Here is a 23409-nt window from a genome sequence, read left to right on the forward strand (position 1 = left end):
AATCACACTGGTAACACAATTGCCTCATGCTATGATCCCAGAGCAGGGTTTAATGTCAAACAATTACGTTCTTAATCTGACATGGATGGATAAGACCAGAATCGTTAAGATTGGATAAGGTTGTTTGATCAGTACATGGCATGCTTGTCTCTGTTACATCAAGTAATGGCAACTATATCAGACATGATGTTAAATTTTCTGCAATAATGGTGCTGTGAAATGAGAAAACCACCTGTTTATGGGAACCTGTAGTGGGAATTACATGCAGAAATGTGGCAGCGATATTTCCCATATTGTCATATATATTGACAGAGATGGCCAGGGAGTCTTGTTGGAGCCTTTAAAACCCAGCCAGACTTGGCAGACCCTGTATTATACGTCCTCTGGCCAGTGCTTTGGTAGTTGGTTGAAATTAATCTCACTCTTTGTGACACAAACACATAAAGTAAACAAGCTTGACACTTGTCCCTTGGTATTTTTGCCTTGTTTTGTGTTTTATAGAGACGAGAATATGTACAGGGTGGGACGTTTCAAGCTGAAAGATAAACTTTAAAATGCTGTATATTGAGTTTAGATCTACTGTCATGTAGAAGTTAAATTGAAGAAGTGTGTTGGAAAGCCACTTATTAAACCATTTCTACCTAAACCTATTCTAGGTTATGGCCTTGTGCTTGTTTAATTTATACCCTGTCCAGGGAACTGGCCCTGAATCTCTAAACTCTGTATTGATTTTAACACAACTCCGTTATTGATCGTTGTCCTACAGTGAACATGGTAACAGCTATATTTTTTAATGATTTATATTTACTGATAAGTTTAGTAATTTTCTTAATGTGAGTCAACATAGATAACGAAATGGGTGGGAATTTCCAATGATGTTACATGTAAAGTCCGCCATTACATATTTAAGGTGAGCCCCAGCAGGGCTTTTACATGCCTAGCCAGAGGGGATGACCATTTCATTTTAATGTGCTGAGACCACGCTAATGTGATTTGTCATGATAGTCCCTGACCCTTCGAATACTATCTATATTGCATTACCTGTGTGACCGAGTACCCTGTTAGCCACATTACGTGCCACTGCAGCTGGATTTTCTCCCAGCAAATCGTCATTCACTGGTGCCACATCCACCCACCGCCCTCACTAAACACATCCATGGTATTCATGGTAACAAGCAAACCAGACTCATTTATAATTCATTCACTCGCTAGTGTTGGAGACTTGAAAAATGTTGGTAAGTTAAAACAGGAAGAAAGGGGTGAATTGTTCTCTTAGAAGCAGACATTGAAGGCTTAATGGCGTCCCTGGTGATGGTGACTGTTGAGCTTCAAATGCCCACCCCCCACCCCCACCCTTTTCTCTGTCTCAGCACTGAGGATGCCTCAACACACACACACACACACACACACACACACACACACACACACACACACACACACACACACACACACACACACACACAAACATAGCTTGTGAAACATCCTGCGGTGATCAAAGAGGAAAATCCTCTACTATATCACAGCTACCTCCGGTCCACATATGTAATCGTTTACAGCTTGGGTGATGCTAAATACAGTGCACCACAGGAACATTTTGCACATTTCATTAGTGCAGAGCAAAACATTCTTAGAGGATTTACTTCATCAAATGACATTACCGTCAACATTTTGTGCTTACATAATAGCAACATCAGTTGTTTTTTTTGGAAGACTAGGGCACTGTCGGGTGAGTTCACCGTGACATTTTACTAATTATGTTTAAAGAGCAACTTAACCTCAATGGAAAATGAATGCCCGTGGTTGAGAATCCAACATTGCTGCAGTGATGTACAAGTTTACTCGGGGTGTGTGCAGTGAGCACAGTTTGCAAATTTCACAGGTTACATTTATACATTTTTTAACAGGGGTACACATAACTTTTTTTAGTGAAGTAAGTACTAGGAGAGTGAGAATACACTCATACAGAGTGAGAATCCCCTTTCACACGCCGCACTGCTCAAAGGCAGTGTAAGAGACAATTTAACCACCTTGTTGATGTGTACTATTTGGACCAAGTTATCCATGGAGGATGCTGCCAAGCATTTTCCTGCGCATTCATTCTCCTGGTCGAGTCTCTGTAAAGTTGCAAGGTGGTTTTTGTGTTGTTCTCCAATCCATCAAAGAGCAGCCCCCGAAGTTCAGCGGACTGCAGCTTTCCTCTTAACTCCCCGCTCTGCAGGATCCATGCTCCTCCCTCACGTCAATACACACCTGCAACTTTCACTCCTGACCGCTTCAGTGAAGCAAAATCCTCAGCATGGGAAGACACAGGACATGCTTAGCCTTAGGAAATACCAGGAGAAAAGCATTACGCAGAGCTTCAGCTTGAAGAGCTTGTTTGTTAGCAGTAGCTTGTGGTCCATTCATGTGCTCCGTAACTCTTGTCGTGTTTAACAAATAATGCTAATTGTAAGCATTATTTAGCATTTTATACAGGCTCAAAATTCAGTATTGTATCTGTACATATCTTGCACCACAATTCAGTGTTCTCATTTTTAGCTTCAATCCACAACACACATTTCAAAGCCACTTTTCATAGTAAAGTCTTTTCTTCTCCTCCGGTTCCGTTTGACATTTCTTTTTAAGCCGCTTAATGTCTGATTTATTTTTTGGACATCTCTGACATTAGGTCACTTCATTTGTCTAGATATGTTGAAAAAAATGCACGCAGATGAAAAATGTATATTGAGGGCCTTCTTCTGAGTTTTTTTGTGGTTGGCATTCATAAGTGTTGCGTTATTGCCATCTGCTGGATTACTCATAGTGACAGTGATAGCTGTTTCAAATCAATCATTTGAGAATCCAGTGCTAAGAGGAGTAGCTTTAATGGTCTGAAAAATGTGGTTGGGAGGACCCAGTGGTGGTTTTATTGTTTCCTGGTGATCTTAAGCTGGCCCAGAGGAGGATATGAGGAATATGACAAATACCGTCATGCCTGTGCATTGGGTTGTCATCTGTGGGGGGTTAAATACCAGAGCTGCAACACCATGCCATGAAGTGTGTTGGTGCCCATGCTGTAGCCTGAATCCAGTTGCATGAATCACTCCTGATTTGTTCCTCTCATATTTTCCCACTATTTATGTGAATTTTACCCCATGTTGTTTTGCATTAGCACAGCATTTTGGATTTTGGTAAGTGTAATCTAAATAGTTTAATTGCCTGGTCAGAATTCTGCACAAATTAGCACACGTGGACATAGAACCAGTATGAATCATTTATTGCATTACGTGAAATCTTTGAAGTCAACACATGCGAAAGTAACTATGATCAACTCCTCTTTCACAGGCAGACTTGTGGCACTAATTCAACTCCACATACCATTATTCTACTTTGTCCTCTAAAGCCACACTCATCCCAAACCCTCTTAGGTTCATCTGGAGTCTTAAGAAGCATGGGGATGGATAGAGATGTGAGTAAAGAAAGGGATGTGAGTAAAGATGGGGAGGGGAAGATGGAACACGGAGTTTAGAGGGGGTGAGGTTAAATGGTCCATGTCAGTAGCAGTCTTTAACGCATGGGATTACTGCCCTTTTGTGTGCAGCGAGCTCACTCAATCACTGAGCCTGTGTAAGACACACTCACACCATTTACCCCACACTGCCACAGACATCCTGATCAAGCAGACAGAGGCTGGGAAGTACGCCGCTGCAATCAGCTGGCTAACAGTAAGAGGAGAATACATTTAGTGGATGAAGAGAGGGGGAAGAAGGAGGGAAGGACACAAACAAGAAAGGAACAAAAAAGACACTGGAAGCAAACTGGGAAAGGGGCTATGTCTGGACATGAAATGAGCCTCTATGAAACATTTAAATAAGGTGCAAAGATGCACTATGAAGCAGAGAAGGAGCACTGTAAAGTAGCAAAAGGCACTTAAAGCAAGAGACGGGAAACAATGAAAAATAGAAGGGATGGAGTGGCAGCTGGATGAAAGGAAGGTAGGAGCAGTGTCTTACAGAGGATTTCACATTATTACACATAATGTGAGATGGCTTGTAATGATGCTAATTAAAGCTTTTATGCACGTGTTGTTAAAAATGACATCTCACCGCGATGTGCTCTGCTTGGTCTTCTTTTATGAGTTCTCTCGGCTGGGTTGAAACCCTAGAACTCCCTTGATGATAGAACAGAATTACTGTATTAAAAAGCACAAAAAGAATCCAATAAAATATGCTCAATATGGAGCAGCTGACAGCACTTCTTGAAGGCAGCTGTGCTGATCATTATCACTTTACACGAATTCTGAATATTAGAGAAATTCTTAGGGTTCTTAGCTTCTGTATGCACACTTTATTCGTCAAGAGACCTATAGTTATTAGATTGGCCAGGTCGAGGTTTTTATGTCAAAGGCATTTTACCGGTGAATCCTCCTACACTGCCGGATTAAGTTATGGAGGTGTGAATATTTGAAAGGTATTATCTCCTCAAAGTCATGTTTCCAGGCTATTGAGTACAGTATGATAAGCACCTACTGGAAGTCAAGCTGGGGGAAGTATGGAAAATTAAACTTTTAGAGACAGAACACAAGAGCTTTGACATTTGTTTTCTTCTCTTGTCTCATTATTATATTTATATGTGTGTAAATTTAAGTTAATCTGCAACTCTAAAACTAAAAAAAAAACCCCCAAAACCTTCTAACATTTATGGAGAAAATAGCATCATAAATGTTGAAAAAGCAGTGCCGAAAAACATATTTATTGGAGTGGAGTGAAATAGCTTCCAAGTGTTTAACCTGTTGTTCCTCTCTCTCTCACTGCTGTTGTACTCGGTGTGGGGCAGAATCATTTTTACATGGTTGAAATGGGTTTCTGTGATGCACCTAAAAGCAAAAAAAACAACTAAAGCAAGAAAGCCCTCTCAGGAATGCAGATCTCTGACCAGGCCTAATAATCTCCCCTGTCCCCCATTACTTTTCCTGACAGCATTGCAGCGGGCAGATGAAAGAATAGTCATGAAACAGCCGCTGAAGTTTGGCCTTACGATTGTCCGGGGAGATTTCCCACAGTCGGTACTGCTTAATGACATTTTGGCAACCAAGTGGAAAGCTAATACCCTGAACACCTGAACATGGGAGCGTGGACTCAGGTGATGTCGTATCACAATGTTTTGCTGGTATTTCAGTTGGGAGCTTCGGGGAAATAGCCGAACTGCTAACAGTCACGGTGCATCCCAAGGGCAGCTCGATGAAATTCACTTTTTCATAACTCCATTAGAGGTGTTTGTGCTGAAAAGTAAAAAACGTCCTAACAAAGCGATGTGTTGCTCTCAAAGCTAAATTACTGGTCATGAGTTAAATCTGTCTTGGGATTAAGCTTCTGTCTGCTGAAGTTTTTGTTGATATGAAGCCGCCCGCCTGTTACTTTAATCAAGACAACTGTTCTGTCATTTAAAAAGAAATCACAGTCAGATGGAGTCCAGCGATTAATACAATGCTAACCTTTTTACCTCTGTAATTTTTCTTTTGCTCACTGTAATTATCTCTCCGACATTTGCTGATGAGAAGCTTTGACAAACATCCACGTTTTATTAATCTTGACATTGCCGTGGTTTTATGTGTTTAACACGTGGTCACTGTTTCTCTCTAACTCACACACACACACACACACACACACACACACACACACACACACACACACACACACACACACGCGTCATTTCATTTCTGCTGAGGTTTCTCTGTTTGCCTTGTGTCAATGATGGTAACTTTAATTATTGTGCCTTTGCTGTCTCAGTCCATGCATTCTGATGAGGCCCCGTCTTTAAATACACACACATACACACACGCGGACTTTGGCTTGGTTAAAATGTGAGGAACAGGTCAATTAAAAGGGCCTTTGACTGTCCAGAATGTTTTAATTAAAGTAGCAGTGAAATGTAAACTTGGTTCTAATTATGATTAGCCTTAATTAGCTGTCACTCTGATCTTAATTGCTTTTGAATAGAGCTGACCTCCAAATGCTTTAGCTCCATGCACCGACATCAGACCAGTAATTCAGCACTGTATGCCTGTCTGCTTCATTATTGTTTCTCAGTACGCGTTCATGGATATTGGTGATAATGTCTGGTATTTGTCTTTGAAGAAGTTTTTAAAAAGTCTTTAATACTTCATTTGTTATGTAATGTAATGGCTGTCGATTTGTAATCCCCCTCAGGCTCTACTGGATACGGTGGTGAAGAAGAGTGAAGGCTACAGCGTGGAGCAGCTGGAGAGACTATACTCCCTACTCAGCCAGTGTATCTACAAGCACCGCAGAGAGTATGACAAGACCCAGCTACTGGAGGTCAGATACACATTCTAGTCTCAAGTGTCTGTAACTACTGTGGTCAGAAGACGCGTTAACATGATACAGTACCATAACATCACATACACAATGCAATCTGTTAGATTGTAATCTGCTGATGTTTTTAAGTCTCAGCTTCTTAAAGGTGGATATTTTCTGCTTTTCTTAGTCAATGATAGTCATCAGCTTTAGATTTTTTTAGATTGTTTGGCAACGATTAAAATATATCAACTTGGGCTCTGGAAAAATTATGATGGACATTTCCAGATTAGACGGTGGCGCAGCAGGTAGTGCGCGTGCATCACAGCAAGAAGGTCGCAGGTTCGATTCCCGGGTCGGGCCTTTCTGTGTGAAGTTTGCATGTTCTTCCCGTGCATGCGTGGGTTCTCTCTGGGTACTCCGGCTTCCTCCCACAGACCAAAAACATGCTCATTAGGTTGATTGGTGACTCTAAATTGCCCCTAGGTGTGAGTGTGAGTGTGAATGGTTGCGTGTATGTGCCCTGTGACCGGCTGGCAACCGGTCCAGGGTGTACCCCGCCTCTCGCCCCATGACAGCCGAGATAGGCTCCGGCCCCCCCGCAACCCCGAAAGGGATAAGCGACATAGAAAATGGATGGATGGATGGATTTCCAGATTATTGCATAGATAAAACAATTAATCGAGAAACTAATCATCAGATTAATTGAGAATGAATTTATTTGGATGTATGCAAACAAGTTTATTTATCCTGAGGGAAATCATGCACTTGCAGTGCAAAGTGCAAATTTAAAATACACTATGCCAAAAATATAAACAGGTTACTGGGCAGATTAACAACATGGATCATTCTGGGATGATTATGTCCATGATATTGCAGGAAATGTCCCATTATTGAACATTATGTCCCACTGTTATGCGGTGATATAACATTGTTAAGTCATTCCAACCTCTCATCTTTTCAAACACAATGGTTACCCCAGCACCTTGCGGCGAGCTAACCAGCAATGAGGTCTAAGTGTCACAAGAGAATGTGTGAACAAGGCAAAATCAGTCGTAAGTGCCCTTTTGCAGCTGTCTAAAAAGGGGCATCTTTTGTGCGCAGTACAAAACAGGTGATATTACGTGTTCTGCAAGGCTCCATTAAGGAAAAAAAATTGCCTGGTGGAAGATACCCGAGGATGAATATGTGTGTTCTCGGTTCAACTTTTATTTTGTGCGGCAGGTTTGGCATCATGCAAGCAGAATAACACCAAGTAACTCGATGTGGCCACTTTGACAGTGAGGCTCTAAACAACTGCTCGCGTTTAATGAAGTAGACATGGTGGAAAAATTGGTTGGGCGCAAATAATATCTGAGAAGTGTTTCAGGGTGGATAGATGCTGACTATGGAAGAGGAGCTGAGCTGGAATGAAATCAGTTGGACACAAAGTTACATGACACACAGGTCATGTGCATGTGTGTGCCCTACTTTTCATTTATTTTGATTTAATTGATGAGAATAAAGAGAAGTTTCTTATTACTGTAGCATCAGAATCATAGCGTGCATACTGCAGCACCGTACGCGTGCACAGCGTGTCTTTAGGAAATACAACATGCTGTGAGTAAGTGTTAACATAAAGACCTTTAATACAGGATTTTTTTTATTTCTCCTTTTTTCATTTTTAATCTCTCTTGACAGTGTTCCATACAGAAAAAGCTGCTGTATATTTTCCCAGAATCCCATCTGGTCATCTTCTGCTGCTGTAGGATGTGCAGACAGCAGGCCAGGAATGGAAGTGTCCTGGTGCTGGTAGCCAGAACCGGCTGTCAGGATGTCAGAGAGAGGAAACGTCAGAGAGAGGGAGAGAGCAGTCAGCCAGGTGGTGCCGCCTGCCGACAGGCCAGTTGCGGGTGTGGGGCGACGAGGGGGGGGGGGTCGTTTCATACTGCTAGCCTAAATTGGTGTTTCCAGAGCAGAAATGTCAGCTCGTTTGGCATTTGTTTTGTTTGCCCGTGTTACCGACACATATTTCGACTCCTCGGCAGGTCATCTCCTCGTTCCTCCCCAGAGAATGCAACAACATGTGCACATGTACCGTGTGCAGGGTTGATACTCATTGTGGCAGCCGAAGCCATTCCACTCATTGTTGCAGCACATCGTGTTTGTGTGTATGTTGCAGAGACGAGTGAAATGGAGCGTATCCATACATTTGTCTCCTTTACTCTCCCCGTCCTTCTCTGGGGTACGGCTTGTCTCAGCCCTCCAGAAGAGCTGACCTTTTAGCAGATGGAGTGGACTGCACCCTGCTTCCAGTTAAAGCCAAGGGGACCATCTCCGCTCTGTACACAATAACATGCCAACTATGCTCCTATCTACAAATTGGCGTTCAAATTGCCCTAGGCCTAATGTTTCATTTTGCCCTTGTCTCAGACAGCAATTTAAGGCTCTGTAAGAGCCTTTGACCTTTAATCTTAATCTGTGCTGTGCCACAGCTACACATGCTCCTGCTCCAGTTAGCTGATCATCAGAAGGGATGGTTATTTCTCTGCTTATTTGCATGTGTGCTGCTGGAGATCGTGGCCCTGCAGGTCATTCAACATACCGTTTTAAGCTTATGTGTTTATAGAAAGCAACATCAGGGGCAGTGTTGATTGTAGAATTGTTCCGAAAACGCTGGCTTTTCAGGTCCATTTGCTCATTTGTTTATCTTGTTCTTATTCATGCAGAGAGGTGGTAAAATGCAGATGACTCTACCAATGTTGGAAGAGTCACACAAAGACAAAACCATCACAAAACCAGCAGAGCAATCAGTTTCCCCACTGACATTAGCCTTTGTAGAACAGAATACAGTGCAGCCCCAGCTTTCATCATTGTGAATCTGTTGTCAGTAGCTTGTGAAACAACACCTTCATCCAGGCACAGCACACAAAATTGTTCTCTTACGCGACTCTCACTTTTTATTTTGTGGGGGGGGGGGTGTTACGGCGTTGTTGTTTCTGCTTTTCTAACCAACATGTATACACTGCAGAGAGCCTTGTTCTCCCAGAGGTTGTCGAAAATGTGATCTGGGAAATAGTGGAAATAAGACAGGTTCAAAGAAGGCGGGTACACCAGAGTGATTTATAACACCTGTGTCACAAATGGATTGAACATCACAAATTGATGACATCTTAACAGTGTCGAGTACACAATGCTGGATTTCTTTTTTAATGAATAGTGTTGATGGGCCCTATGGGAAATTAAGATCCTAATTCTGCCATGTTGTAGCTATCGAGTGATACAGAAACTGAACCTTCTTGCCATGCTGGTCGGCGTGCGCTCATGCTAGAGAGAGACTGAGAGGCCTAACAGAGGGTTGGTGCTGCAGAGACTTGTTATATTGCCTGCTGTGTTTTAGGGTGACATGGTGATAGGCCTTCAGGCAGATAGGCTGGTGATCACAGAGGTGCAAAGCGTCAGGGCGGCGTTGAGCTTATGTGTGTGTGGGTGTGCAGTGAGACACACAAACACACAGGTGTTAAAAGCACTGATGTGTCTAAGTATGGGCTGCACCTGATGATCTGAGGCTCTCAGGGAATTTTCCTAAATTAGTGACTTTTTATTCAGCTGCACGTTAACTTTACTTTTCATGAGTCCTTTGGATTTGACAGCTTGTTTGATAGTTGTGGGTATGATGAGGTGCTAAGTGCTTAATTGATGTCATAGATGGAACTGGAGGGTGAGTTCAAACCACATGCAGAACCGCATAGTTCCTGTGACGTTTCTGTCTAATCGAAAGATGCACTGTATATTGGATGTACTTGACTATATCTCAATTGTCAAATGAACAGCTGATCACCATGACTCTTTGTTTCATCTGACAGAGGACTTCAGCAGCAGTTGAACGAATTCTTTGTGTTCACGAAAGGATTACAAACAGCTTTGACCCTTAGATGTTAGCCTGTGAATTCAAAGCCACCTTACAGACAGCAAAAGTGTGCATGAACATGGCATTCAGGCTGAATTTGCAGTCGTTTCAGACATTCAAGAGCATTTCTAAGGAGAATTCTCAAAGGAAGAAGCAATGAATGCATGAATACTGATGTAAGAGATACAGAAAATGAGTCTGTGGACAGCTCATTAAACCAGGCACGCATGAAACCTGACCATCTTCAGCTGCAGGTATCAGTTATTTTCTTTGTTAACTTTTTGGTCCAACATGACACATTCAATTCAGGTCCAGCTAACAGTCCAGAACCCAAAGATATTCAACATATTGCCATCGTCAACCAGCAGATATTCACCTCAGAGAAGCTGGAACCAGTGAATTTCTGATGTAGCATCTGTTAATGGCTACTAATTACACACAGATACATGTGTGTGTAATGTTAGTGTGTGATGGAAACGTTTCAGTGAAGGTTTCGGTCCCCCCCTGGAAAAGTTTACCTCTTTTTCAGAAGGGTGAATTTGCTTTTTACTGTAAAGCTGCTAGTTTTTAACTTTTGTTGTCGATGTTGAAATTGGTATCTTGTAGCGGCGTCTGTCGCACTGACTCAGCCATTCAGATGAGAGAACACACACAGTGTAACATCTTCAAGGCATTAATCATGGTCTATTGCAGGCTAACATCCATCTCTCTTCCTCCGGCTCTGTTCAAATTTAGTCAGTGTCAAACTCTGCTGTTTTCATGCTGAGAAAAATCGCCTGTCTCATTCCAGCACAGCTTTGCTTCATTTTACATCATTTATCATGGTGAAAGCTGTTGTTTGCTGTGGGAAATTTCCAAGTAATATTGAAACTGTGGCACAGATGCTTTATACACACATCCAAGTTTGCTGTGCTGGTTGAGACTAAGCCTTGTGTGTGTGTGTCTTGTCTGTTTGTGGCGCAGGAGATGGAGGAGAGAATCCAGCATTTTGATACATTCCTGTGAGATGGAGAGAATACCTTTCAGGTAGATCCTGAACAGCCTGGGACCACAAAGACACACACAGACTGAGCGAGAGAGAGAGGGAAGGAGTTTCTGAGTCAAGCCCTCAACACAGAAACACACACAGAGGAAATCCGGCGCCCCTCCTGCTACTGGGAGGTAACGCAACGAGGTTGAGGACAGAGACATTCAATGGTGCTATTGTCTCAGGAACCTGGCCAGATCCAGACCCATTCTACACAACCAAACTCCTGGAGGTGTGTCAGTCACACACACACACGCACGCACACACCAACTGTGACGGGCAACCCTGGTGCTACTCGGGTGCTATCCTAACTTTTGTCCATGCTGCTCTTGGGATTACTTCTTAACTTGGATGACTAGCAAAACCAACAGATCGGGTGATGTCATATCGCAACCTGGCCGCTTCTCTCCGGAGCAGGCAGTGCATACACACACACACACACACACACACACACACACACACACACACACACACACACACACACACACACACACACACCCTGACACTTGGGTATGTATGTATTGCTACAAACACACACACTCTCACTTGCACACACTCACTCTGATCCTCACCAGCAGAAGTGTGAATGCGGAGTGCCGCCAGGAGACGAGGACAGATAATGTTGTGAATCAGAAAACCACATTGCTGAGCCCTCGAGCGGAACGCTTTGTCATTGGCCAGTTGTCGCCACGCTATCAAGCAGCGCATTTTTTCTGCCATTTTAGCTACTTGATTAGTTCAACATCTGAGCCACCGTCGAGGATCCTCACCCGCAACAATAGTTTACAAAGAAGGTCTTGTAGGAACACGAACTGGTTGAGGTTAGCACAGCAGGACTACAAGCAATTTTGTCCTCTTTGTAATAGTGCTCATCAGGTGCGCTAGGCTGTTAGTCCCCTCGCTGTCCGTCTCAGTTACTGGTGAACAGGCTTAGCGTCGCCCGTACGTTAGCTGTCCAACCACCTCACTCGGAGCATTCGCTCAGAGACCGCTTCAGGCATTCGGTCCTTACAGACTGCCAAGTCCTGAATAGTTTGTGGTAGCTGAGCCCCCCTCCTCACTGCATTCACAGTCTGAATGTTTTCCCTCACCACTCAAGCTGTGCCCCGCCAGTTGATTTTCCTAGCAACACCCCGGCTGAGGAACTGGAAGCAGTACAAATTGGAACGCGTCTAGAGTTTGCACTGCCTAGTGTGTGCCTTACTTAAACCTCATATGAAACTCTGATACATTAAACAGGATTTTTTAATTTACTTCTCACGACAATGAACAAACTCCAAGTCGGGGTGGGTCTTAACCACTGAGGTCACTGTGACCTCGAAGCAAAAAATAAAAAATAAAAAATAAAAAAATTCTCAATGCCATTAGGTTGTTTAAAAACATATCTCTGCTATACATCTCCAACCTTGGCCAAAAAAAGTAAGTGACAGCATTTGAAAATCAGCAGAATACGAAAGGAGTTTTGGATAGTACGTACCTTCTGTGGCCGTGTCGGTGTCCGGCCAGATATGTCTAAAGCACTTGAAATGTTTTTACCATATTTAAATGTATTCATGCCCTGTTAAGCCCAGACCTGTTGGGGAGGTCGGTCTCCACCTGAGCAGACAGCAGGTGTACGAAGAGGTTGACAACACCAGCTTTCCTTCAGTTTCTTTTTTCATATGCAAAACATAATGATGCGAGTCACATGATTTACTGTGCCAAGAGTTATCCCGCTCCCTCCAAAGGTGCTGACATAATGGTGCCCGCTCACATGAATTCTATTTCGACTATGAAAACGTTCTATTAGAAGGTCATGACAACCTCTGTATTATGTTGTGTATTTGATAATTCTTTTGACTGTTTTTTTTATACAATGATTTGCTGAAGTTGAGATTGTTTTCGCGTGGGTTGTGAATCCATAATGAACAAGGCCATTCTAGGCAGTGCCCGTCACTAAGGTGTATAAAGCATTACGTGATTTTATTTTTTTTTTTCCTCCTTTCAAAATGTGTGTACCGACTCTGTGGGTTTATTTCATTGTTTTTATCCGCACCAGACAAGAGAAGCTGGATTCCGATCTGTGGCCAGCACAGTGTACATTTTCTGACTGTAGTAAATGAAGGTATTTACTGAAGCTTTATAAAGTTTTCATGGTGTGGGAGACGCCATGTTTTGAGCAGGTGTAGACCAGAGAAGGTCCCTTCTCTCTCTCTCTCAAAGCACTCTTGTCCAATCCTCAAACCTCTTGGTGCAACTCTGACCCCAGCTCACCTCTGCCTTTTCTCAAATTCTAGGTGACAAAAGCAAAGACCATATGCAAACTGGCAATGACAGGTTAGCACTTGGACTACTGCAGAGAGAAAAACCAACGCTACCTCAGCTTAATTTATTTTAATGCGAAAACTGTTTACTGGGTACAAACACAGTATTTTTCTTCCCCCCCAAAATACTGTTGCTACATCTTCAGTACCATCTAAGGTACCAGATCAGTGCAACCACAGCTGCTGCAGTAATCCAAGAGTTGTTTATATCTCTCCGATTGTTATGTATGTTTGCATTTGAGCCAGATGATGATTGCATAAGTTTAAAGGATATTTCATGGACTATATGTTTTATGCTTTAGTTTCAGGTTAATTTCTACTGTACCTTGACACTGAGGGGTTAATCCTAGATCTGCTCCTCTTCCATAATATCACCCCACACCTTGTCAGAAGCTATAGAGAGCATTTTCTGCCTCTTTACACACTCGCCTTTTTTCTTCCAAATTCAGCTTGTTTTTTGCAGATTTTCATCTCATGATTCTGATTATTTATTATTAAACATGTTCTACACCTAATATTCAGCAAATTGTCTTTTTGTACGTTTGAAATTGAACGAATCGGCAAGCGTCACGTGTACGCTTGAACGATGTTGCTGAATTGCGTAGCGTTTGTGTAGCAGGTTTATTTGGCGTGTACGGGGGAATAAAGGGTTTACAGGTCTCTCAGGTTCAACACGCGACAACATGCCCTTTCGACTTTTCTATTTATTTCATTGTTCTGGTGTTTTATTGGTTAAGTGGTTACAGACTGTGGCATACTGGAAGAGACTAACATTAGGACGGAGGTGTTATTTAAAGTGTCCGTCTAATACATTGCAGGAAGAGAAACAGGACCAGACTAACTTTTTATTGTTTTTCACTTCGTCTCCACTTTCTGCCAAAAGAGTTATTTTTTATGAATTTAAAAACATGTATGGAAACAAAATATGGGTAGTTAAATGTCATACATTGTGATATTCCTTTCTTATTATAAATTGTAGCCAGTTTGGACTAACAACCAATTTTTGTCTGGTAGTTGAGACTACTTAGTCCAGTATGCAGAAGGAAAGGGTTTGTTCCATCCTGAAATACTTTGTTCTTCCCTATTTTTCACAGTTAATTTAGTCGAGACTTTCCATAGCTTTGTCAATTCTGTTCGTGTATTTTAACACACCTGTTCGCAATTGTTACGTTAGTGTAAGTTATATTTGACTTTGAATTTACTGTATTTCTCAAATAAACTGCTGTGATATACTTGAATAAAAGTTCAAACTGTACATTTCAAGTGTTGATGTTTCTTCCTGGAAATTCAATTTCAGATAACCCGAGTGCAATATTTGGAGAGCAAATCTGAGGAGCCTCTGCTTTAAAAAAAAAAAAAAAAAAGCACAAATAAAATTACACAGTGGTATGTTTACATGCCAAAATTAAGAGCCCAGAAAAGCAACTTCACTGTATTGAGTAGAGCACTTCTCTTTGAGAAAATAAGTTCTTGATCCTTGATTCATTAGACAGTATACCAAAAAACAGACCGCACACTGTGTTCATGTTCTGGTATATGTATTAGGTTTCAATAATAACAACTGTTAATTTCTCCTTTTTGGGTACAGATTTACAGACATACCTTTTTGAATCCAACCTATCAGGGTTTTTTTTTTCTAAAAACATTTATACAGAATTGCCTTCAGGTTTTAAAATATACATATTTCCTTCCTGTATTTACAGAATAGCAGCCCAGTGTGTGGGTCGCAATGAAACACATTTGTAGAAAAGAAAAAGAAGGTGGGGGGGGGACTGATGAAAGACGCTAAACACGGATCAACAGATAACTTCTATGATAACAGTCATGGGTGGTCATTGTGCTTTTTTCTGGAGGAACTGTCCCAACTTGTCAGCAGAAGGAGGAATTCCCTCTCCCTCTAAATGCAATGCTGTCTTTGTCCCAGAGAACAAGAGTTATGAATCAAAGGGGAAAAAAAACAGGCCACTCGCTCTCCAGATGATATCTCAATCACGCTGCAATTGCACAAGAACAAAGGGGGAAAAAAAGAGATTTTCTCGTTTTAAACCCTACCTGACCCAGATTTTACGTTTTTTTCCTATGTTTAGCAAGTCATTAGCAGAACCGGGTTACACAGAGTTCAAAATCTGTTTTTAAAATCACCTCATAAATCCACACTTGCCGTAGGATTTTCACTTCCTGATACAGTGGAGAGAGGAGAAATTCATCAAATCGACTGGCAAAGAGGAAAATGTTTGGTGGATTCCGTTCCTTCACTCGTCCTCCTGTCCTGTAGATGTCACGACTGAAAAACGCCCGCACACCAAAAGGAAACTGCTCTCTAACAAATGACTATGAAACCTACACCTGTCGAACTGAATTCTCAAAAGGGGACAAACATCTGGACCTGCAATGGCTTCGACTGCGCTGAGTCAGAGTATTGGAAAGAAATGAGGAGACGGTGAGTTTAGAGATCTGGAAAAGACAGAACTGAATCGATGATGACTTCATGGAAAACCAAGGAGTTTGGAATTTACTAAGAGGGTCCCTGTGCCTGTTGGATGAGAGGATGAACTACTACCATGACACATACAGTACTGAAGGTTAGGCATCGTCACCTGACATGGCTGAGTAGTTTAACATGAGTACATTCTGCACAGGGCTTTTTTTGGGGGGGAGTGGGACAGGTAACGGTGGATGGATGCTGGCGTCAAGTCCAGAGGTCGCTGACCGACCGGCCCGGCCCTAAGCTGCCGTCACACATCGTTCCACAACCTGGAGCTCAGCTGGTGTTTGGCGTCGACCCAGTGCGATCGGCCGCCCTCAGCCGCTCTGAATGTACTTCTTGATGACCACACAGCCGTGTCTGAAGAGCGGGCAGGGCAGTGACTGCAGGAGAGTCCAAGTGTTGGTGCAAGGGTCGAAGGTCTCCATGTTGCCGAGGGCCGGACCCTCGCTGCTCACGATGCCTCCTGTGGCGTAGATCTTCCCGTCCAGGATCACAGCGCTGCAGACACACACACACACAGAATTTTGTTTTGTTTGTGCAATCCTTAATGGAACAAACATTCTGAGCAACAGTAGAGTCTTTTAAATTGAATCTGCAGCCATTAGCCAATTAGCTTAGTTTAGCATAAGACTGAACTAAGGGAAACGGCTAGCCAGGCTACATTGAACAATCACAAAGTCTGCATATAAGCACTTCTAAAGCTTGCCATATCTTGTTTATTTTATTCAAACTTTTGTTTTAACAGCAGGTTATGTGTCTGTGTATGTTTTGACTGTTTGATTGCAGTTGAAATCCCAGGACGTTACCGTCCACAGCCAAGAAATAGTCTGGCACGTACCCCGATAGCTGTTTTTAATGCACGTTTTCTGTACGGACCAACGATATATAACTTCATTAGAGGTGCGTCTCATTTTAAGTGCGATAATATTCTCATGAAGTTCAGAGACCTGCCATACAAACATCCGTTTGCGGTGGGCGTCCATGTTTTCCTGCACAGATGCACTGGAACACTTTTAGATTGTAATTCGGGAATGCTGCCTTGGAACTATTGATTTGCGATGGATTGCAGCATTTTATTTACAGTACAGACATTAGACTGGTCTTGATCTTCTCATCTAAGTCTAATTTACATTGTGCAGTCCCTCTTTATAAAGTAGTTTTTATCAGTAGGGGCAGAGTCTGTGCATGAGGGACTGACAGGAAGTGACCCATGTTTGTAATCCACCGTTGCTGTCTTTCAGTTTATCTCGGTGGTATGGGCCTCACTGTTTGCTCTCTTCTAACCTGTATTAAAGCTGTATTAAGTTACAGCTAATGCAAACATTTCCTACTGCTGTTCCTTCAAATTAAAAGCGCTGACTATTACAAACAAATAACAATGCATGAGAATCTGTGTCGGGAAGATAAGTGGGTGAAAGGAAGTGTGAGCTAATGTAGCTTTGATGTCAGATAGCCATGACTCACAGCAGCGGGAATATTGTTATCCTTAGTTTTAATCATGATAAGACAACAAAGCCAGACAGAAGACAACATCTTCTTAAAGGTGCTGACTGTCACGCTGGGGGACACGCCTGAGACTATTTCCCATCATCCACACATGCTCTCGACACGCCCAACAAGGCTACTTTCTAAGGTAGGAAAAAAAAAACACACACACATTACATTCCCTCTTGAGGCCGAGAGAAAACTAATGAATACGCAAATATCTGTACAAATGTGCTCATTTGATATGAGAAACAGAAACAGGAGTTTGTGTGCAGAGAGGATTAAAACTTGGGCTGTAAGCTGATTAGGGCTTTGTACTCCTATTGGGGTTTGGAACGATCTGCATTTACATAAGGTACACGCTCAAACACACACACAAGCACGCACACACTCGGAACGAACAACATGCAGTCCTGTTGCACAAATTCACAACGCAGTTGGGACGGAAAAAGATTATTACATAAAGCCTAAATCTACTCAGGGAGAAAGCTTCACAGCTGATCCAAAATGGAGAGGGCGCCGGGCAAAGCCTGAAGCTGCTCGTCCTGATAAACAGAGGGGAGGTGCAGGCCTGCGGAGGGCCGGGCTCAACCAGGGGAGAGTATCAGCACTCCTGCACGATGACCTGCTGCACTTCATCTTGTGTGGGGGAGCATGCACTGAAGATAGCGCTGTTTCTGAGTGTTTGTGCGTCTCTCCTTTGGCAGCTCTGCGTGTTTGCTGTTCTCCCTCCTTGCCTGCATCTCTTCCTCGCGTGTCAGACTTAGTTAAATGTAGCAGAACAGCTGCCTGCCGTGTGCTGCTGCAGCTTATCAATAACTCTGACAACATGATTTATGTTATACATTCTGCACTTAAGATCACTGTCTGTAATTGCCTCCCAAATGTATTTTGCGCGTGCTTCTTTCTCTCTCAGCTGCTGGAAAAAGAAATAAAAAGGGCTCGGGCCTTGAAAACTGTGGGTTCATTATCCAGCAAACTGCACACCTCAGCGGCTCGAGCTGACTGGAATATTAGGGAGTGATCCCACTGTTGTTAATTTCCATTTACCTCCCTTTATCAGCCATTATGTGTCCACAAATGGTGTAAGTTACAGGTGTGGACTGCTATTTCTTGTGTGTTTTTTTTGTACGATGTCACACTCACCAAACTATGTGCAAAGAAACACAAAAAAAGCCCAATGACTCATATGTCACAGTATTATCTCGGGATAAAATGGAGCGATTAAATGCTTTGAAAGAAAGTTGATTAAATCAAGCAGTCTCTGTTTTTCAAATGGATTTCTTTTGTTTCTCTCAGCATGACAGACAGCGGCATTACTGATGAAGCAATTTTAAAAATCAAGCCCGTGAATTAGAAAGCAATTTTTCTACCAAGAGAGACGTTTCACAACCTCAGAGCATCGTGTTGGAAACATTGTCAGCCCACAACTGGCTTTGTTCGAGTTTTAATTAACTGGCCTGAATACATTTTCCCCGTGCAGCCGTTTACCTGTCTTCTAACACAAAGACTGACAGATTACTAATAAGATTGAGTTTTACATTTTTTTTTCCAGTCTCGTATAATGTGGTTTTTAAGCTTCACACAAAACAGACCTGCAAGTTGAGATGTTGAAAAATCTTTAAATTCCACACAGGGGACTTTAATAATCTCTTACCTGCAGAACTGCCGAGAGTGATTCATGTTGGGACCAGCCTTGATGTTGCCTTTGTCTGGGTCATAGATAGTGGTGGCTCGGGCGTAGGCTCCACCCAGGATGAATATAAAACCGTTTAGACTCACTGCAGGGGCATATTTGTTATCTAAAGATATGAAAGGAAGAAGAGAGAGGGAGAGAGAGGGAAGAAGAGGAGAGATTTAGTTAAAGAAAACACAGAGCAATTGTTTGAATGTCACTCTCACACACAGCAGAAATTTCCATTCAGTATAATGGCATCAATTTGTTATTCCCCCCCCGCCGTCCGCAGGCCGCATGCAAAAATCATCATCAACATTCTCCTTATCACTTTACAGATATGCCATTCTCAAGATTGCTTTGGAAAAAAAAAATAACAGAATGAATGGCAAACCAGTGAAAAGGCAGAGTTCATAAATCCTTGTGGCTTTATTGGGTTCTGCTCAAAAATATGTTTGGGCTTGGCAGCGATATAAAAGAGTTACCTAAGTCCCAATAATTCACAATTGCATTACGCCCTCTGGCACATCCATAGATTCACAGAGGGAAAAAAGGAAAGAAAAAAACACTGTGCACATGTATTGGAAATACATGAGTGAACAGGTGGGATACTGCATACTCCATAATTCAATCTGATACAGTATATAGCACATGAGGAAAACAGACGCATTGGAGCAGCACCACTGTAGAATTATAGATGATGGGAAACAAAATGAAACAGTGGTTTGTGCGGAACGATGCCATTGGAAACCTGCAGCTTGCAGGCAGCAGCCCCGCTGTGTGGGAAGAGGAAGTGTATTTCAAACTCGGAGCAATTTCTCTTGAGCAGACTGCAGCTGGCCAATTTACAAGCAGCATGAATAATGCGCAGACACTTGGCCGTGAGCCGCCGTCCTCGCTGTTTTCCGCCACAATGGATGGACATCCCTCATTGGAGACGGGCAACAGGAGGAGTTACGTCTGACGCCTTAATAATGGCAGCGGAAGCCCTAAAAGCTTCTCTCGTGTAGCAGAGCCACCTCTCTCTGCCTCTCCCCTCAGCGGCGGGGAGCAACCCGACATGTTTAATTAACAGGTCAGCTCTGGAGGCGAGAGGCGCTTCAGCTGCCCCTCAGAGTGACACCCTGAATGAGCTGCACCGCATTATGTTTTCAGCTTGTTCGCTTCCACTCATAATGTTCTGTAACAGCGAGACGAGGGGGCCAGATGCACAAAGCTGTGTGTACACACAAAGACAGAAAAATGCACACGTGTTGTTTTCCTCAGATTTAAAAAGCCGCATGTACGCCTGAGTCTGTTTTATGAATCTCAATCACTGTGGAACTGGGCGCACATGCTCAAGCCTCATTTATCCATATCCTTGGAATGGATGTAAAAACGCACTTAAACATCCATCTGCATGTCAATGCCTGTGCCAGGTCCAACACTCACGAGACCTGTCAGAGGGAAGAGCAACAAAGAAGTAGAGTTTCGCCGATTGTGTCGCACCAGTGCGGTCCTCCAACGGCGCCACAGCAGCTATCATTACATACAGCTGTTTGAGCGCCCGTGCCACTAATTCATCACATGTATCCGCGAACCGTCACTGCAGCGGTATCTCAATCATCGTTAAACAGACGGATGATCAACGATTCATTCACAGAGCTCATACTGAAGCGAGAGCCTCAAGATTCAGGGTAAAATGAAAGGATCGTTAACAGGAGGCTCACACCTAAATGGTAAAATTTACTACTCAGGTCATTTAAAGTTTATGAATGTGCATTTGATTGGCATTTTACAGAGATCTGTGTGTACTGCAAACATAGGAAGAAAATCTGGAAAGTAACAAACACTGTTTCACCCTCAGGTTACATCTCCCACCTCATATTTTATCTTCCGGTCATATCACCCTCAGCTGGCTCTATACAGCTCTGTGTGTGTAAGTATGCAGGGGGGTGCACAGTCTCACACCACACTCCTCTTTTAAAAATGCCAGTTTATATGTGGCAAATGGCTGCGCTAGCAGCTTTGTGACGCTGCTCTTACTCACAGCAACGCTTTGAACTGCATGCTAACTCCAGCATGCTAACATGCTAATGTCAGGCAGCTTTAAGGTTCCATGTGACCATGTTCACCATCTTACTGTAGTGTGTTAGCATGCTAACATTTGCTAATTAACACTACACACACAGTACAGCCAAGGCTGATGGGAATGTGATTAGTTTTGGAGATATTTAGTCGTATAAAAATATACAATTAGAAAGATTTGACCTGATGGTGGTGTCAAGGTGATCACTATTATTCCCGATTCATCCTCATGAATCATGAACGGAGCATGAAGGCATGCACAGAATTTCATGCTGAGCATTTAAGCACAGACCGGACTGGTGGACTGACTGACCAACTGGCAAGGACTTTTTAAAAAAAAAAAAAAATTCACTATAGCCTCTAAATAACTTCATGCAATTGTTCCACATGTTCTGCGATCACAATACAGCCATTTACAAATACTGAAATCCAATCTGAACTTCCTCTGCAACCATCTGAGGCGTCAGCTTCATTTTCTACCCTTGAGAAACAAGTTGCCACTGATTGGTCCTCCTCACATTCTGCTTGACGTGTTTATTCTCTTCCTTTACCTTCCTCATCTCATTGATATGCCGCTGCCAGTCTCCGCGAGCGTGTGTGCGTGCGTGCCAGCAGACGCGTGTGTGTACATGATGTTTTGTGTTAGGTCCCATAAACACAGAACACTCGTTTCTCTCTGCTCGGCACCTGAGGCAGAATAATAACAGGATGCTCTCAAAGGGAAAACCTTTCTCTCTTTTTCCCCCACAGAAACTCTCACCGTTGCTTCCTGCCTCTTTCCCTCGTGGACCCGCAGTAAGCAGCCAGTTTGAGTGCTCGGAGAAGTACCAGGCAGGTATATCACATCCTCATTTGGCAAGCCTCAAAGGACTGCTGTCAGGGTTCAACATCTCTCCACCGCTTTTGCTTTTGCTCTTATCCCCTGACCTTCGACACGGAAAACAAGTCCTCTGCTTAAACAACACAGAGCCGGATGCAGTAAAGAGTGCACAAGCATCGTCCGCGTCAGCTGACAACTTTCTACTTCTGAGGCGAACCTTGCTATTCTTGAAACCTCACAAAGGGTTTTGTCTGGTTTTCGCAGCTCTGAGGTCAGAAAAATCAGCCAAGAATCCACAGATGACCACATTGTACATCAAAAATGAATAATATGAAGAGGAGAAAAAAACAGACAGCAAAACAAGGTTTTAACAGGGCAGCGGAGATGGAAGTACAGCTGCGCCTGCGGGGCAACACGGGCTGACGTGGGATCTCACACTCTGATAAAACAGCTTAGTCACCGAGTCAGGGACCCCTCGGGCTGAGGTCAAGGACAGGAAGCGAGCGAGAAGGCGCACACACACAAACACACCCTTAGACAAACACACGGCTATGATGAAATGTGTGGCTGCTGCCTAAACAAACACCTTGTTGTTCCCTCACATCCTTTCCTATCTGATTCCTGCATCAACACAGCAGATATCTGATTCTGTGAAACCAGATCAGTACCGTAGCGATAAAACACACACACACACACACACACACACACACACACACACACACACACACACACACACACACACACACACACTCACACTCACACACACATTACACCAATACTGTATACTGTATAGCTCTAGATAAGACTGCTCTCTGATAAAGACTCCCGAACAACAGTCGTCACAGCAAAGCCGCGGCGTTACAGCGACATGGAAATGTGCGGTCAGTCGCCGGCGGAGGAGGAACATAAACAAGGAATAAACAAGATGTTCTCCTCCTGGTAAAAGATGGAGGAGGACATGCTGGGTATCCTCTCCAGCTTCCTTCATCCCACCAGAGAGCAGGAGGAAATAGGACAAAGGAGCTTCAGTTCTCGCTGCCAGGAGCTTAGGTAAGATTACAACAAGGTAAGTGGAGCAGCAAAAACTTTTTCTTTTTCACACAATATCCTTTTATGTGGTGGAGAAAAAGAGCGGCCTTTGAAACGGCGGACCAAAACAGCAGAGGGAGGAAAGAGGTTGATGTCCTTTAATTCAGTCAGATGGAGAACAGACGGAGGGCTGTGGCCGTTCAGCCGATACATCATTTTGCGTGAGTCATTGCTTTGCTGTCAATTTCCCGATAGAGCTGTCCAGGCGCAGCGTTTTCTGGAGCTCCTGGAGTCGACCAGTCGTCACGTGTACGCGTGTGAGCATAACTT

At 43.2% G+C, this 23409-nt stretch overlaps 2 protein-coding genes across 4 annotated transcripts in view; one reads left to right on the forward strand and one right to left on the reverse strand.

Moving 5' to 3' along the window:
- The window catches only part of atad2b (ATPase family AAA domain containing 2B), a 67614-nt gene extending 55078 nt beyond the window's left edge, over positions 1–12536 (forward strand). Inside the window, exons 27-28 of the mRNA XM_070987042.1 lie at positions 6189–6317; positions 11149–12536. Of these exons, the coding sequence (XP_070843143.1) occupies positions 6189–6317; positions 11149–11190 (171 nt within the window). The 3' untranslated portion in view covers positions 11191–12536. The remainder of the gene's footprint in view (positions 1–6188; positions 6318–11148) is intronic.
- A 2500-nt stretch (positions 12537–15036) lies between these two features.
- Positions 15037–23409, reverse strand: part of LOC139347433 (kelch-like protein 29) — a 194185-nt gene continuing 185812 nt past the window's right edge. For all 3 annotated transcript variants that reach the window (XM_070987045.1, XM_070987043.1, XM_070987046.1), the window contains 2 exons: positions 19146–19290; positions 15037–16501 (listed from right to left, as the gene is read on the reverse strand). In XM_070987045.1, coding sequence (XP_070843146.1) covers positions 16318–16501; positions 19146–19290 — 329 coding nt within the window. In that variant the 3' untranslated portion in view covers positions 15037–16317. The remainder of the gene's footprint in view (positions 16502–19145; positions 19291–23409) is intronic.

The sequence above is a fragment of the Chaetodon trifascialis genome, chromosome 19 (assembly GCF_039877785.1).
Source record: "Chaetodon trifascialis isolate fChaTrf1 chromosome 19, fChaTrf1.hap1, whole genome shotgun sequence".
NCBI classification, from domain to species: Eukaryota; Metazoa; Chordata; class Actinopteri; order Chaetodontiformes; family Chaetodontidae; genus Chaetodon; species Chaetodon trifascialis.